General features: G+C 44.2%; 1 protein-coding gene and 1 pseudogene across 1 annotated transcript; both read right to left on the reverse strand.

Moving 5' to 3' along the window:
- Positions 1–461: 461 nt before the first annotated feature.
- LOC138214302 (SOSS complex subunit C pseudogene) lies at positions 462–1,495 on the reverse strand (annotated as a pseudogene).
- A 772-nt stretch (positions 1,496–2,267) lies between these two features.
- On the reverse strand, positions 2,268–17,670 carry mfsd2ab (MFSD2 lysolipid transporter A, lysophospholipid b). Its single transcript, XM_069176111.1, has 14 exons — positions 17,393–17,670; positions 14,226–14,348; positions 13,175–13,299; positions 9,032–9,155; positions 8,289–8,367; positions 7,984–8,159; positions 7,720–7,810; positions 7,166–7,284; positions 6,850–6,933; positions 5,303–5,386; positions 5,096–5,208; positions 4,851–4,994; positions 4,285–4,461; positions 2,268–4,200 (listed from the first exon to the last, which is right to left on the reverse strand). The coding sequence occupies exons 1-14, from the start codon at positions 17,480–17,482 to the stop codon at positions 4,146–4,148; spliced, it is 1,584 nt and encodes a 527-aa protein (XP_069032212.1). The 5' UTR covers positions 17,483–17,670; the 3' UTR covers positions 2,268–4,145.
- Positions 17,671–18,057: the final 387 nt, after the last annotated feature.

Below are 18,057 nucleotides of genomic sequence, written 5' to 3' on the forward strand. Positions count from 1 at the left end.
GTAGAAAGTACAATATAACTCATGTAGTGGAGTAGAAAGTACAATATAACTCGTGTAGTGGAGTAGAAAGTACAATATAACTCGTGTAGTGGAGTAGAAAGTACAATATAACTCGTGTAGTGGAGTAGAAAGTACAATATAACTCGTGTAGTGGAGTAGAAAGTACAATATAACTCGTGTAGTGGAGTAGAAAGTACAATATAACTCATGTAGTGGAGTAGAAAGTACAATATAACTCATGTAGTGGAGTAGAAAGTACAATATAACTCATGTAGTGGAGTAGAAAGTACAATATAACTCATGTAGTGGAGTAGAAAGTACAATATAACTCGTGTAGTGGAGTAGAAAGTACAATATAACTCATGTAGTGGAGTAGAAAGTACAATATAACTCGTGTAGTGGAGTAGAAAGTACAATATAACTCATGTAGTGGAGTAGAAAGTACAATATAACTCATGTAGTGGAGTAGAAAGTACAATATAACTCGTGTAGTGGAGTAGAAAGTACAATATAACTCATGTAGTGGAGTAGAAAGTACAATATAACTCGTGTAGTGGAGTAGAAAGTACAATATAACTCATGTAGTGGAGTAGAAAGTACAATATAACTCGTGTAGTGGAGTAGAAAGTACAATATAACTCATGTAGTGGAGTAGAAAGTACAATATAACTCGTGTAGTGGAGTAGAAAGTACAATATAACTCGTGTAGTGGAGTAGAAAGTACAATATGTCCCTTTAAAAGTAGTGAGATCAATAAATACAAGAGAAAACACAGATGTAGAGCAGAAGTAACTTAAAATCGGACTGAACTGCAGTACTTGTGTAAAGGTATAAAGTATTTATTTACAGATTGAACACGTGCTGACAGAGTTCATGACGTTCAAACATCGTCTCGGTCATCACAGGCTCGAGACCGCGGGACACCGAGAAAGAGAACAGCTGGTTCCGGTTTACGAGTCGCTGTCAGGGTGGGTGTGTGGGTGGGGGGGTCCCGTATCAGAGTCACAAGTCGGGCTCCAGCCGGGGCAGCACCGGGAGGATGAGGTTCCCAAACGAGGAGTCCTGAGTGATGAAGAAGCCGCACGAGTGCACGTGCGCGTGCTGCAGCGCGGCCTTCTGCTGCGCGGCGATGTGCTGCTGCTCCGCGCTGTCCCTCGTCTCCTTGACGCTGGCCCTGGACGACAGCGGGATGGTTGCCCCGGGGCTCTGCATCAGCCGCCTCTTCTCCTTGTCCAGCTCCGCCAGGATGGCCACCCGGGTCTTGTTCTGAAAGCCTGGTTGTCCCGGCGGGGTAGCAGCCATGTTAGCTCAGGCAGCCGGCGAGCGCGGCTTTCCGCAAGTCCATGAGGAAGACGCGCGTTTAGCCGTCAGCGGTGCTTGTTTACGGGGTGTATTTGTTCAGGTATCGTCAACGTTGAGGACACCTGACGGACACCGAAGATGTCCCGCCACCAGGATTGAGTCAAACAATCTGGGTCCCTTTAGCTCGCTGTTATTAGCAAACAGAAATAAAGCACTTCCGGCTGGAGAGTTGGTCCTTCAAAATAAAAGTGCACAGAATCACATAACCATTACAAAATGTTTCATCAACCCCAAACAATCAAAGTTCAGTTTTATTCATTTATTTAAACTTTTGGTTAATGTTTAAAAAGCATCCATCGGACGATGACGTAAGAGACTAAAATATAAATGTAATATCAGGATCAATTAAGTTGGTGTTATAACTGTTGTGGCCATTATAACTTTAATGCAATGTAAAACTAGAAATGCATATTTACAGCAACTTTAAGCTTTTTTTTCCTGCTTGTAAATATTCTTTAAAGACCCCAACACCAGATGGCATCAGTTCACTGGAGCCTTTACAAACTGGAAATAATCAGAATAATCTGACAGCTGGATTGGTAAATAGTGTATCATAGATGAGTTTTGCTCATTATTTTTGCTAATATTTAAGTGTTAAGTTACAGTACATATTGGTCATTTTAATTTGATATTGTTTCTTCATGAGCTAATTTAATGTTACTGTTGTTTTGGTAGTTTGCAGGTCCTGCTTAGGCTAGTTTAGCATGTTTCAAAGGCACGGTTTACAAGAAGCTACTCAAATATTACAATATATATCAATAACTGTCCCCTAGGCATTTGATTCTGGCTAAATGACGATGGTGTATCGAGCAAAGACAATTGAATCTCTTCACTTTTATCCAGGTTTAAATTGACAAGTTTACGCGATAAAGTTGTTTAAAGCAAAGAGAAGTGTTGACAAGGCGTTCACAGTACACATCAATTAGTATTTATTAATGTCTTCATCCATCGCAGAATTTCTTTTCTTAAATAACCACAGTACAGTGTACATAGATTTATCTCACTTGCGGCCACAAATATCAAAGATATTTACAGGTTTACATATACACTATATACATATGCACAGGAGGCATGTACACAAGGCTTCTGTGTGTCCCTGTGGGATTAAAGCTCACACATTTGGCTACAGCCTCAGAGTCGTGAGGGAAGTTCACCAACAAGTCCGTGCAACACGGACAGCATAAAATAAGAGGAGATTTACAGGATGTACAATTATTACAATAATATTACAACAACAATTATTGTGTGGGTCTGTGAGTGAAAATGACACCATGTTGGCACGTCCTCTACTTGGGATATGAAGAAGGGGAAAGAAACAAACAACAAAATAAAATGAATCAAACAATTTCACGTTGGCAACTCGGTTGTGAGAAACGTGTCAAAGATGTAACAGTATGTATAACATATGACACTACATATACATTTCCATATCGACAGATATGAAATATGTCAAACCTCATTTTTATGCAGGGATTAAGATGATCACAAAGCATCCTGGTTTCTTCAGTGAACAGGCATATATACAAAGAAAAAAAAATAAACGGCCCAAAAACACACTACAAGTTCACTTCTCCATCTTTTTTTTTTTCTTTTTTCTTTTTTGCCCCACAAAATGATGTGCTTCCCTTTTATTTTTTAAATGCATATAGAGCAAAGACGGTAGCGATGGCGACATGCATTAAAAGGCGCGTAAATGTTTTAAAATCTGATTCCCACCTTTTCCCTCACGTCGAAACTCCCCGTTCAGTTGGAACAACCTTTACAGGCCTTAACTAGTCTTGAATACTGCAAGACGTGGGAAAAAAAAAACAACTGTAAAATCAAAACTAATATCTAAATAATGATATTGCTAAATTAGAACAGGCGAAGGAAATTTAAAGCATTTAGAGAAAAGAAACGCTTTTCCAGTTTTCAGTAGCTGTCCTATAAATAAAATGATGCAATTTCTGGATAAACGCTGTAGTGGTTTCTGTTTTATGGTGGGAACTAAAACAAGCTCTTCTGAGCACAGCTGTTACTGATCGGTCACGAGTTCCTACATCACATTTTTAACGGGTTTCTCCAACATGAACAAACAAACAAAAAGCCCGTTGGGATGGGATTGAGATGGAAACAGATTGGCTGACTGGTTTCTATAAACTCTGAGGAGAAATGATCAAAACATGTTCAGAATAAACAACGTGTCAACGACTGGAGCAAGATATTTTAACCCCGAAATCGCGCTGAAATTAAGACGGTATCGCTGTTGAAGTTTCTCACAATGTTCACGTCTCTGAACTACAGAGTTGTTTTCGGCGCAGTGCTCGGGGTCATTAATGTCCAGTGTGCTATGTACAAGGAGGGACGCTGCTCAGCTGCAGTGAGTAGCACCAGTAATGCAGACAGAAACATTCTCCCCGACACATTTCATGGTTTTTGTGCAATTTCAGCTTACAGCCACACCAACCTTTATAGAAAAAAAAGGAAAAAACAAAAAGATTTTCCCACAGTAATCAAAAGTAGTATTGTTGTAAAAAGAAGTAAGGCTTTTGAGATGTGACTGAACAAAAGAAGAGTGAGGAGGAGAAAGTCACCAACGCAGAGAGAAGGACATTTGTCTCCAGCTTGGCCGAAGCACTGACACGTTTGAGTGAATCAAGTTTTGTACGTGAAGCAGCAGCAGCAGCAGCAGGACCGGACCGAGGCCGGGGGGGGGGGGCGGGGGCAGGTCCATTGGTCCCGCCCAGTGCAAAATGCCAGATCATCGGCCGATTGGTCCGTTGATCTTCTAAAAAAAAATGTGCTCAGATCATGTTGGCCAGTTCTGTGGAGTCTGTTTCCGAATCGACCTCGTTGTCCCTGCAGGAGAAACGAGAAGACTTCAGTTCTGCTTCACGGATGCACACAAGACAAGCGCAGCGTCTCCGGCTGGCACAGCCTTACCTCTGTTCCTGCAGAAGTTTGCGGTTGCCTTGCCTCCTCTCCTCGTCGATCGGATATGAATACAATATGACCAGGCCGATTATGATGAGAGTGATGGGGGCGGCTGAAACCAGCAGCTTCAAGGTTAAGTCCACTGCCCGTGGCTGAGAGCAGCCTCGACTGATGTAGCCCGCAAAACTAAAATAGGAAAACAAAAAGAAATATGAAACAGAAAACAGACTTGGAGGGAAAAATCCATGAAGCACTTTACAAATGTATAAATTGCAAAATTCTGGCGTTCAGATAGTCGTTCATTTTTTAGTGCAAAAAGTGAAAATGTTGATGGGAGAGGTGCTAAAAAAAAAAAAAAAAGAATCGCTGATCAAAAGGCGACTGCTGTAGTCAGTCATGTGATGCACGCACAGACACACTACAGCCGTACTGTACTTAATCCAATGAAAGTGAAAGGAATTCCTTGCTTTGATGTGGGATTAAATAATTCATTCCAGTTGCATTGGGGGGAAAAAAAACGTAATAATGGACCCACAAAATCTTTTAAAATAAATGTACAATGCGTTTGTGCTTACTCTAAACTGAGAGTAGAGATGCCCAGGGAGACTCCGGAGGCAAACTTGGTGAAGAAGACGTAGAAGGAATAGAAGAGAGCTTCGTGGCCCTGGGATTCAGGGTTTTGCACTTGGAAGTCATCGACAACATCAGGCAGCATGGACCTGTGGAGCACAAAACGTTGGTCAGATTTGGTCGTACATGCGCATCACTGAAGAAGAAAAACTAAAAATTCATCCAAACGCACAGAGAGCAGGGATCTTACCAGGGCAACAGGAAGGCCGCAGCCACTCCGACGCCGGCAGCGAAGGAGACGACGTAGGTGACAATCAGGTTGCTCTTTATAGACACCACCAGGATCATGAAAGGAACCACCGACTGGAAAGAAAGGAAACGACGCATTGAAAGATTTACCCCCGAAACAAATCTCTTCGTGGCACTTCAGGGGTTTTCGTGAAGTCTTCGGCCTTACCAAGGAGCCAGCGTAAACCGACGTCTTCTTCCCGAAGCGAGTCAGGAACCACTGCCAGAAGGGGATGGCCAGAGTGGCTGAGAGCTGAGAGGAGAAGAGAAGAAAATATTCAAAGTCTGGTTTTGACAAATCTCTACCAAGTCCCCATCAATGCCCACAAAAGGCCCTTTATTACAGTTTAATGTGACGGTGCAGAGGAGGAGGCAGGATGTGTCGGTTGTCTGTTACATCACAGGAAAGAAGCCGATGTTGGACGCATTCTCTAAATGCTTCACTTTCATCCTCAGTTTGAGGAACATTCGACCTCGTATCTGCCAAACACAACACGGCGTCCACGGCTCTTCCCAAAACAAATCTTGAGTTTCCACGGGAGGAAACTGTCGGACTCTACAGGAAGGGGCCAGTGGGCGCACTCAGATCAGTTTGACCTCTAACCTCTACATGTTCGAGTAAGAAATTGTGTACAGTAACTCAGTAATGAACTTCCACTTCAGACGTGCTCGGACCGCGGTGCTTCCTCCCTCGACCCTTTGAACCTTGTCCTTCGGAAATCAAACATCGTTATCAACCAATAAGCTTTTATGCTCTAAATACACAACTGACGTTAATATTTTACATCAAAATGAAACTGAGGAGCTTCTAACGTAAACGCCGCCCTTGAAAATGATTTTCTGGAGAACAATGACGTGCACAGCATGCGTTCTGCAACGTGCCTCACGATTGCCAAAAGGACACACAAGGGTCTTTTTGTTTGCGTCTGTTTAATGAACTTCTCGCTGCTTTCTCACACAATGTTTCCGTACGTTTGATCTTTACGGTTTTCGATCTGGTAACACAACCGGTTTGAGTCTTTACGTAACGCCCGTTAGCTCGATTTGTTTAACTTGGCTCTAACATGTACTGAACGTCTCGAGATTAGCCTGACATCTCATCTAATTACCAAAAGTGAGGATTAGGATCTTTTAGGGCCGATTATGGGAGACTTCAGAAGAATAAAAAAAAAATGTAATCCTTTCCATAAAGTAAAGGCTCAAAGCATGTAATCTTTTCAGCCTCACTAACCTGTACTTTCTCACCCTACAGTGTGTGTGAGTCCAGCACATCTGTGGATTAATCGGATTTAATACCTGTCAGGATCTGGGGGCTGACTATTTTTTTTTATATGATTTTCAGCATCAGGGAGGTCGTGACATGAAAGGAGGAGCAACTGTGGCTCCTTTAGCGTCTGTGGGAATGGGATGGCATTCAGGCACACCAGTCAGAGTGGACACACATCATGGAAAGAGTCAGAGGAGACTCTGCTTTATTACCGGGAACAGAGGGGCTTGTAATTGAAGACAATTTATGTGTTCGTCTTGGGAGGGAAGCCTTTTTGTCTGCTCTCCCGACTTATTCCACACAGACGGGCGGCTCGAGGTTTCATGTGCTGAAGGGAGATGCAGCCATCGCTATGGGAACAGTGCCCCTATCTGTTTGTCTGGAAACACTACTATGTGCGTGTGTGAGTGTGTGTGTGTGAGAGTGTGTGTGAGTGTGAGTGCGCTCACCATGATAACCAGCAGAATATTCTGGAAGTCGTTCCTGAACCCCAGCGTGGAGCTGCAGAACAGGGCAAAGTTTCCCTCCAGGAGCTGCAGGGATGAAACACAGAGACTCGCTCAGCCACATTTTACTGCCTGAACCCGCAAACACACCTTGTGGCCAACTTCACAGGTGCCAAGTAGACTCAATCAGCGAGAGACTCCAAACGTTAAACAGAAGAAGAACTTAGCAACCGAAAAGCAAACACTGTCAGGTGTCTGCGACTTCACATGAACTTATCAGGACTACAGGATCAATCAATGTGTGGGCCTGGAAACGCACCATGAAACCCAGCGAGGTAAAGAGGAAGACCATGACCAGCTTGGCGTACGGTCCGTGTCCCATCACCAGCTTGATCCCTTGGAAGAAGGACATGGGCTCTAACCTGAGACGACAAGAATCTGGGACGAGGAGGGGGAAAGAAAATGAATAAAGACGCAAAATTACATCCCACTTGAACACATTTCTGACGTCTTCTGATGCCCCTTCCCTGGTTTTTTAACTTCATTTATCATGAGCAGCTGCCTTTCAGGCCCGTCCTCCACATGTCTTACTAGTCCCATCGCCGGTCACAAGGCTTGGAGTTTAACCAGAGCCTTGTATGCGCTCACACTGCCCGTCAGCCCACAGTCATACAATAGCATACAGATATCCTTATTGGACTGGAGTAGAAACGTCAATGAGGCTTTGTTACATAAAAGACATGCGATTATCTGCGGCCGATCAGGGAGCTGAACTTTTGGGACTTATTTTTGGGGGTTGTTCTTAACTGCTTTTGTCTTCAAAGCGTAAATGAGGCAATTAAAGCCACTGAAGGACGAGAGCTGAAGTCTCACCTTTTTGTTCCCTCACGCCAAAGAATAAAACGATGGCACAGAGCACGTAGATCAAGCAGATGATGCCAGATGCAATCAGGTAGGCCACTTTCTGTGAAGGAGGGGTGACAGGTGAAAGAGAAAAAGTTAGCAAACAACATTTGCATTCAAAACTTGACTTAATCCTTTCTCATGCGGTGAAGTTGTTGGAATAGTGACTCATGTAATTAGAAACGTCATCGGCCGTTACTGTCAAACACGGGACTAATAAATATATTTGTTCACCGTGTGCTCCAGGGAAATCACATGCTCCGACTCGTTGAGCCCGACGGGGTTGGAGGAGTTGCTCAGGTTTGCCGCGAGGTCGGCGGGTCCCGGGAGGCAGGGGGCGTTCGCCATGCCGACGATCTGCCCCTGGATGGCGGTACCGACCACAGTGCCCAACACCTCCACCGTCATCCCTGACGACGAGACGCATCACAAGATCAGAGGACTTCAGTTGAAGAGGTATCACGCAAGATGTCTTTGTCGTCGGGTGACTTCATTTCGAAGATGTTTTTTTTTGTTTGTTTTTTTCTGGTGATACTCACGGTACGCAGTGGCGGAGTCTCTTTCTTTCTGCTCTGAGCTGATGAACATGGTGAGGGCCGAGTACGGCACGTGGAAGCACTGACGGGGATGAAAAAGATGAGAAAGTCTTTCACTGTTTTGGTCACGCAGACAACTTAAAGCAAATGGTTCACATTTGGGGAAATTTGTTAAATTTACATTCTTGCCTCTGTTGAATAAGAAGACAGATATCAGAGATATAAAAAAAAAAAATTACAGTAAAAATGAGGCTAGCAGGTTAGCTTAAATTAGCACAAAGGCAGGAAACATTAGGAAACAGCTATCTCGGCTCTGTCCAGGGGTAACAGTCCAGTTAACTGTCCCCAACCAGGAAGTAATCATTCCTTAATAATAAGAGAAAACAAAAATCAGTTTTTTTGTATGGATTGCAAAGATGCAGCTCACAATTAATTTATTAGTGAGCTTTTACGGTGCGGACAGGTGGAGGCAGGCTGGTTGTTCCCCCTGTTTTCAGTGTTTATAGTAAACTAGGCTCACTTTCTCCTCACTGGAAGCTGATGCTTATTTTAGTGTCAAACTACAGGATATGATGACTTGGAAAGATTGCTACCCTATGCGAGTCACAATTAAGCAAACCTTATGATGACTTTCGCTGATGTGACTCCTATAAACCCAGTGAGGAGGTGAAAAGGGCGTAAACAGTTGTAATAGTTTGAACCTGTATTGCGTGTGTGCAACGAGAGGGTTTTTGTGTGGTACTCACAGTTTGAAGGCTCTGGAAGATGCAGTAGAATAAAAGGTACCAGATGACTTTGCCGTTCTCAAAGGGAGGAACGTACCATATGAGGAAATAGGAGAGAACAGCCAAAGGGGTCGAGAGCAGGATCCTGAAGGGGGAAGAGACAACGACGACAACAACATGAGCGGATGAAAACGGGAGTAGATTGAAGCGTGAAAACGCTCTCGCTCCGTAAACAATCACCCGTCTTTTGAGAGCTGGGGGCCTCTATGTAAAACCAATTGACTGTCATTCAACTTGTGCCAACGTTTCCTCCGCCGTGTTTCACTGGAGTTTCACAATGATCATCATTAATAGGGACACTGTGTTCTTTCTGTTCATGTGAATGAAACGAGTTGAGCTTCAAGTCTGGCCTGATCTGAGAGTTTGGGTGAGGACACACCACTGGGAAATCTCACGAAACAGAAACAAACTTGCTGTTGCGTACGGACGGCTGCTTGAACGCCTCTTGTTACATAAATGAGGTGATTACATTTCAATGAGAACAAAACAAAACAATGTAGAAATCCTGTGGGGAATGAGACACTTTAGGTCACTTCCCCATCTTCCTGTGGTCAGATCAACGCTCTCCAATCAGATGTGAGCTTGTGCGTGCGGCCGCACCTCTGCTGTGGAAAAGGAAGCAGCTCACAGCATCCTGCTCGTCTGCTATCGCTCTGCGGGAATTGTTCGCGCCTCATTGGATAGGATATGAAGTCATGCGTGAAGCACGCTGATCAGAAAGAAAGAGTATGCAATTGTTGCATACAGTATAACCACAGTGATGCAGCTTCCCTCCAAGCTGGTTAATATCTGATCCGAGTGCTCAGCAGCCGAACAGCTTCACTTCAGACTCACTGCTGATTAATTTAAGCCTATTTATCACCAAGCCTTGATGCGCAGTATGTGCTTTGACTGCTCTCGTGTCATTTAGGGTGCTCTCTCACACATGTGATGTGATTAACTGTACACTTGTGCGAAGCCATCGCGTGTGGGAGTGGTGGGCAAGTTAAAGCGAATGTTTTATCTCGAGGTGACAGTACACTTTAGGAATGCGCTGCTTTTAATGCCGATTTCCTGTCTGTGCTGCATGAGAGGAGCACATCAAACTAGTCCTGCCATAATTTGGCTTCATTGAAAGTGCTTTTGATTCTATTTTCATGCAGTCATCTTACAATGCAGATGAAACGATCTCGAGTAGAAAAGCATACGTGTTATTCTGGCTGTATTCTAAATACACTTCCAAAGAAGTCCCATCTTTTTTAGTGTTTGCGGGGTTAAACCAAGACCTGCACTGTCCATGCAGGACTGCAGTGACATAACGACTGACATGATAACCCTCCTGGTATCATATTTAAATCTCTGCTGAAATAGCTGTGCTGAGGAAGAAGGAGAGGGGGGAGATGGGGGTTTATCTAAGGACAGGAACTTATTAGATAGCAGCTGAGTCTGTTGTTGATCAAGTGGGAGAGCTTGTCTTAAAGAGCTGGGGGTGATTCGTTGAGATTGGAGGGAGAAACTGTAATCAAGTTGTTCTTTACAGCTTCTCTCACACCCAGCTCATTTCCCAAACATGTTTTGCTTGGGGCGAAGACGTCATGATTTCATGCTTAAAAAAAAAAAAAAATCACGTTTTAGATAAAGCTCTTTGAAATCACTGAATCACTTGTGAGGAAATCTTCATATCTTAAATGTTATATTCTTATTAGATAAGACAGATGTCCAGTATTTGTTATTAATTTTGAAGAAACAGCCGTAAAATACACAGCTGTCACTTGTGGCTCGGCAGCAACAGTGACGCTCATTCAACTTGAACTGCAGTAACCTCCCTGGATTCCTCAGCCACTCTTTAAAAATACTGCAGGGACCTTTACAAGTCAGAGCCGACGCGCCATTGGCCAAGACTGGTGGTGTGTTGTGGGCTCGACCAATGAGAGGCGAGCTCAACTCCAGTCCCCCTCCGCCCCCCCTACCTAAACACAGAGCTTTTAAGATGGACCGCCTTTGTCGAGCTTCCTCACTGCTCCCATGCGCTCATATCTTAACGACTGAACTGAGCCTAATGGAACCGAACATTCCTCCAACCTTCCCTCCATCCTTCCCTCCATCCTTCCCCCCCATCCTTCCCTCTTCCCTTGAACATTCACACCCATCTCTGACGACAAAAGGACGATACACATCTCTCCTCTGCCGAGCAGCATCCTGCCTGACCGACTTTTGCAGATTCAATCGTCAGCATCTTGGATGTCAGCTGAAAAATTACACTAACGACATGCAAACCACAACCCTCAAGCACATCCGTTCAGTTGACCTTAATAATAATTCATACATTTTATGAATAAGTTCATGGAAGCTTTTTTTTTTTTTTTTTTCTTGCTAAAAGCAAGCATAAAATGATAGATTCTTGGATTACAAAGTCATTTAAAATGTACATCTATGACACTGATGTCTGCAGTGGTTGCATTTGCTCCTCCGTTGGAAAAACTATTGTCAATTTTCCTCTAAGTGACATATTTCGTTACCAGGCAGGTGCATTTTTGGCATTTTCAGAGCCTGCTGGCCACCGTCTGAACAGGATGGTAATTCCTTTGTGTCCTAAATTAATTAGCAGGTGCTCTTGTAGTATGCGCTGCACACCCGAAGGAACATTAACGTGGGAAACTAAGGAGTGGGACCACACGGCACCTTGGTGCCTGGGTCCGTCTCCCACTGGTGCATAAGCAACCTGGGAGATTATATTTTTAAAGAAGCAGGTAAATATGCGCCCAGCCCTGTGGCGCTCATTATAAAGAGGCCTCGGAGACATTTACCTCGTCTTTCTCTCTCTCTCTCCCTCGTTCACCTGACTTTTACGCCGCTGGTCCATTTCTGTCCTAACCCTGCGATGAGGAACTGCATGTACTGAAGGGACAGTGGCTCCAAGACTTCCTCTGTGCTGACAGGACACTGGCGATCACGTCTATAACTAGCACCCCGGCTGACACCCAACACCTCGTATCTGTCACGTAACAGGGTGATTTATAGCCCCTCAGATGTGGGCCAAGAGGGTCTGCAGATACTGACAATGCAAGAACCATTTTCAAAGTCATACAATATTCAAGATCGGACTTGTAAATGCGAGATAAAGCAGAGTGGGATGCTCAGGGATGGAGCGACGTGGAGGGGCGGGGAGGGGAGGGGGGAGGAGGGTGGAGAGTAGAATCTGAAAAAAGAAAAAGGGTCGATAACCTTTCCATGAAAAAGGCCTGAAGCCTCACAGGCTTCCCACTCGCTCAGCCCGGCCACCTCACGCACAAAGATACTGAAAGCAAATCAAAGCACTAAGTGTAATTCTTGAATGGTGTGTTTTTATGCTTCATTTACAAGTATCTGAAGGATTCGTTTGAACAAATAAGAGTGTTATTCAGTATCCGAGAAGAAATTCCTGGAAAAACCAGACTTGGTAGCAGGCGGGGGTGATATTTGTCAATGCCATGCCAAAAGCCATGCTGTGGGAAATGTGCAAGTCTAGTGCCTGCTAGACCCCATTGTATTTGTTTAGTAAAGCAAATAAACAACAACAACAACGAAAAACAAACAGGCTTAGTGTGTTCTGGCTGCAGCGGTCCAGTTTGAACTATTGCAACCGGAAAGCATTTTTTCAGTGGGTTATTTTATGGCCTGTATGCACAGCAGCAGCTGAGGGTGGGTGAGGGAGCTTGAAAAGGACACATGCGCATGTGTGGGCAATGAGAAAGTGGTACGAGTGTAATTGCATCAGTTCGGCCAGTAGTAACCCTTCCTGGGAGATCACAGTGACAGATGCAGTCAGGGCAGTAAGCCCCGCCCCCAAACACTGACGCATGCACAGCTGCAGTTGGAAAACATCCGCTGTGACTCTTCAAGGCTGATGGGGAGCCCCCCATTAAGCATTTCTAGCAGCAAATGTGTGACAAGTGCTTGAATTATGCGAGTGGGCTTTATAAACAAGGTAACACAAACGGTTTGGTAGAGACTCCGATATTACAGCTAGAAGAGGAGACAATGACCCAGATCTACTAAAAAGCTGTAAAGGGGAGATGTAGCTGTCATACAAATCAAGCCAAACAGAGTGTAGCTCACAGATTCAGAGCTGGGAGTCAGACATACCAGGGCAGCATGCGTCCGAAGCGTGTCCACGGGCTTCGAGACACCAGGAAGCCCACTGTGGGGTCAGTTACGGCGTCCCAAGCTCGGCCGACAAACAGGATGATGGAGGCATAGAAGGGATCCAACTGTGAAAGCAGAGGACATGAAAGATAAGATCAACTGTGAATGTGAAAATACACAAGTATCAGTGCAGGGACCCAGACTGGAGGTCACAGGTCACCTGATCAAACAGGTCATATAAACAGCAGCAGTGACGCTGTAAAACTCAACATGAAACTTACATCCAGCAATGTTTACTTTTTAAAGTGCTTTTATTGGGATGAGTCAAAGGGAAACCATTGACAAGACTTAGTAGTTAAGGTGGCTGCTGGCAGCTCAGCCGGTCGGCTGTAGGGAGAGGACACGCCGGACTGGATGCCAAACCCTGATGAATACTTGACGTCTGACTGTACAATCTGCAGCACGCTGTCACCCAATAGACTCTTAACCAACAACCTTGGAGGGCGAACAAAGCCGAACCCTGGGAAGCCTTTGACTCGCATGCTATCGCGGCTTTAACCATCAGATTAGTGTCAGAGCCCATTAAAGCGAGCCCCTCCTCGTCGGGCCACTCCCCCCCCCCTCCCCCCTCCCACCACCACCACCACCTCCCCCAAACATTTTTTCTGAACAAGCCCCTGTAAATCTCATGATACGCTGCAACCCGATCACTGAGTCAATAATGGAAACGAGAGAGAAACTGGTTTCCGGGAGCTTTGACACACACAATGTTCTGCATGTGGCTTTATGACCGAGGTGCTTCGAGGACACTGCACAGATCACATCCAGCTTCTTGTCACCAAGCCTATAAATACAACCTCGCATATATTGTGGCAGGGCAGGACAGCAAGGTGTGAGAAGGGCAGTCGTGGATGCCCACTGTGTTCCCATTCCCGAGTGGTCGTTTAAAGACAGCAGGGTTGGCTATATTTGGTTCTTGTGATATGAAAGTGACTCTAAAGGTCCGGACAGGTGCGATCGTGGAGCTCTGTGGAGATCTCGGATGACTCACCTGAGCGACGTCTAGTAGGTAGATCTGCAGGAAGAAGCCCAGCGCGCATCCCGTGATCTGGTAGGGCGCTCCGCCGATGGCGTAGCATATCTTGTTGCACACCGACAACCTGTTCCTGTCCTCCTGGGAGATTAAACAAATACACAAGGAAAAGAACAGAGAACCACATGAATCCTGTGAAACCAGGGTTAGAGCATTTCACACAGACACCTCACATTTGTTTGCATACTGTAAAGATAACACGTCACAACTAAACACTGACTTGAGACACATCAACATATTTAAAGTTAAACTTTTGGAGAAAGTGTCCTGAATTGACTTGCAGCTGTTTGCAAACTTTTTTTTGGCTCTTGGCAGGACCAAGCCTTAGTAATTATAGGCGGGGTGAATTACAGCAGCTCGATACTGACGGGGTGAACTGCAACACAGCAGCATACAGTTCACATCCACCCCTCTTCCCCCCCAAAAAAAAAAAACTTTCTCAGATTCTGTTTGAAGGATTTCATCTCGAGGCTCGCCTCTTTCTCACACGTGACGATAGCACGTTTTTCAGCGCCTCATAAAGGCATGCGGCGTATTATTAAATCACCAGAGTCTTACGAGCCCCGAGAGTTCAGCAGGCAGAAAGCTATACCATCGTCAGGGTTTGGACAGAAGTCAGAGGCAGCGAGTGGAAAACAAGAAACCCTCGGTTCTCTAACAAGCGCTGTATTCTTCTCCATTTTCTCCACTGTAGATGTAATAATCTCCTCGACAGATAGAATCTAAACAGCTCTAATAATAGACTATGTGTGTTGATTACTGGCGCTAGGTCATGACAACGTGTGTAAAAGGCAGGGTGACAGCACCTTGGTAGCAGCCAAGGATGGGCTTAATGCCCCAAAGGCAGGACTGCCAGTTTGACGGCCCAAAAGAGAGGTTAAAACACACCCTCCTCCTGACCAATCAAAACGTTGTGTTCACTGCTGCCAACATTTTCAAGAATTTTGTCATCCCAGGTGCTGAATGAGAAAAGGTCCGCTGTCGAGATATCATCTTATAAAAAATTAAAAAAAAAAAAAAGGACCTTGAAACGCAAGCAACATTTCAGGATTACTGGTGCATGCGCGTGTCACTGATACGCATGGGAAGAAAACACCCGATCTCACGTCGGACCACAACACAAAACATCCTTGTGTCTGCGAATGAATAAACCCAGCCTTGTTGATACACCCAACTAGGCCTTTGTTGAAGTGACAGCACACTGTGTGGCTGCAGTGAGAAGTCAGCACCACCAGAACTGAGAAACAATTATGAACACTATGGCCGGCATTTCTGAAGTTGGAATACCTGTTCTTTTAGATCATGTCTCCATGTGCTGCGATGCAAATCTACCCCTCGAGTCTCAACTCTTTTTTTTTTCTCTCTCTACTTTATTCACCTGCACCCGTTCTACCTGTGTACAGGAGGTTACAAATATGTCTGCCACTCCTAGTTTCAAAAATACACCGCAGACACCGTGCAGGCTTCGTTATATAACTTCCACAGGAATGTGTCAGTGTGACGGCATATTACCGTCACCGTCTTCACGGCTTTATGCCGCGTTATGTGTCTTTACTGGTAGAAGTGGAGGAGGATTATTTAGATTAGTCTGCGTATCTTACTACTGGATTAAATAAATAGGCCCAGCTGTGCTTTACATTACTTCAAAGGCTACAACTTCTGCTATCAGTGCCACTAGTAATGATACGTTGCTATCTGTAAACAGATGATGTGGGCAGGCCAGAGGATTGTCCTGAGACAGGTGGGTTTTTACACATACCTCAAAGTAGCAGAAACCTTTTTGGGTCATGCCTCATTTAAAGGATTTTAATCACTTTTAATAATTTGAAAAACTAAGAGCCAGGACAGAAATATTAAAAACTGATTTTGGATGGGTTTAAAATGATCCTGTGCCTGCTCCTTCTGTATCTGACACGTCGCCTTGGTGGGTGCTTTATGTTGCATTCAAGGCGATCGGAAATGTGGATATTTTCTCGAGAAATACGCTCGAAACATCAAATTAAATTTGTTTTAGTAAACGAGGTGACGTTTGGCATCATATGAAAAGCTAGACACAGAAAAGTGATAGTGTCTTTTCATTACAACACACTCCTGGGTCAATGAACTTTCCTGCAGAGGCAAATCTCCTGCTAATTTAGCTACTACAATGCAAATCATTGTGTCGTTTTATTTCAGAAGTAGAAACACACCCACCTCTAATTCTACATTTGTTTCCATGGGTTTTTTTTTTTTTTTTAACAAGTTTGTTTCAGAAATAGCCTATACACCGACAAGGGATGGGGAAATTCCTTTATTTCGGGGGTGGGGACTTCAGGAGACCATGAACGCATCACTAACACACCTACACACTGATTGGAAGGCTGTATCCGAGGATATCTCATGGTAATAGTCGACAACACCCTGCAGTGTATTTTTTTTGTTTTTTGAGGAGACACTCACATTTTAGTGTGAGTGCAACATTTGTATCCAATTAATTTCACCACTTTCATGACGGATATCCAAATATGAGAAATTCACGTGTGTGTGTGTGTGTGGCTAATGAGAGTTTCTACGCCGAAAAAAAGATTAACTAATGAATAACCATATTTAAAAAGGCAATTATGAGACAAAACTGGCATTTTTTTTCCAGGATTTATAGTCAGTTTCATGAGGCTAGGGGGGGGGGAATGGATGCACCGAAAAATGTCAGCATTAAACCGAAATTATGACTTAAAGCTGCTTATTGAGCCTCCCAAAGCGCCGGTTTGAATGATTTAAACTATCTGAAGGATGTCTCGTGCGGAGCAGACGAAGAGAGGGAGACGCCTGGAAACAGAAATGAATGAAATGCATTATATTTATGAGAATTTAAGATTTCTATCGATTCATTTTTTTATTATTATTTATTTATTTTTTAGTTAGTTGGTCGGCGGCTGTCTACAAATATCACAATGAGCGTCGCGCGCGCCCACGCGCCCTGTCTTGACTAACGTCCATGACTCACTTCTTTAACATGTCAGTTTCTCGGCAGTGTGCTCCATTCATTAAAATGTTCTCCCAACAGTCCAGTCAAAACCCGCGTCTTCCTCTTTCTTCAGTCAAGTGAAAGAATTGAAAGAAGAAGTTGAAATCATTAAATAACTCACCTTCCTGGCGAGCTTGATGCCATCCGAGCTGATCGGTTTGTTCAATAAACTGGCGTTGCAGTATTGTTCACCTCCTTCTCCCTTTGCCATCGCAGAAAAAAAATAAATAAAAGAAGCTGGTTCCTCGGTTGAAATTGGTCCAAATAGTAATGATAACAACTGATAAAACAAACAAATAATAAAAAAAACAATCTCAAACAAGTCTTCCCGATTTAATGTATGAGAAAACACGTCCTGTAATATCGTCGTGGCTATCGGCTGTTTGAAAACTGAGAAGATGCGGTGGCAGCGGGGGGAGAATATAGTAATTTTAGAGCTCCCGCCCCTTTTAACGTGCCATTCACCCCATCTCTTCACCCCGCCCTCCAGCCGGCTCACAGCCAGTTGTGACGAGCGCTCACGCTGTATCCTTGTAAGATATCACCCACATCCTCGTGGAAAATTTCGTCAGAACTATATCAAAGTCTGGCTACGTTTTTTGTTTTTAATCATCGTAGTCTGTAATAAATTAGCTGCTCCTGTATTGTCATTATATCAATCCACTGAGGATACTGGATTCATCATGTGCTTTTTTTTTCCCTGGGATTTCCGGAGCAATCCTAAACAGATCACCATTTGTAATAAAAAAAAAAAAAATTAAAAAAAAATGTAAACTGGGTCTAATC

The sequence above is a fragment of the Embiotoca jacksoni genome, unplaced genomic scaffold (assembly GCF_022577435.1).
Source record: "Embiotoca jacksoni isolate LCO1_2020_lvr unplaced genomic scaffold, fEmbJac1.0.p SCAF_7, whole genome shotgun sequence".
In the NCBI taxonomy this organism is placed as follows: Eukaryota; Metazoa; Chordata; class Actinopteri; family Embiotocidae; genus Embiotoca; species Embiotoca jacksoni.

Bases quoted from the DNA above. Each gene is read 5' to 3' on its own strand.
- mfsd2ab (XM_069176111.1), bottom strand. From the start codon at position 17,482: ATGGCAAAGGGAGAAGGAGGTGAACAATACTGCAACGCCAGTTTATTG. The intron at 8,368-9,031 runs GTGAGTACCACA...CATCCCCGTCAG, and splicing joins TCTTCCAGAGCCTTCAAACT to TGCTTCCACGTGCCGTACTC. The intron at 4,201-4,284 runs GTAAGGCTGTGC...TTTCTCCTGCAG, and splicing joins AAACTTCTGCAGGAACAGAG to GGACAACGAGGTCGATTCGG.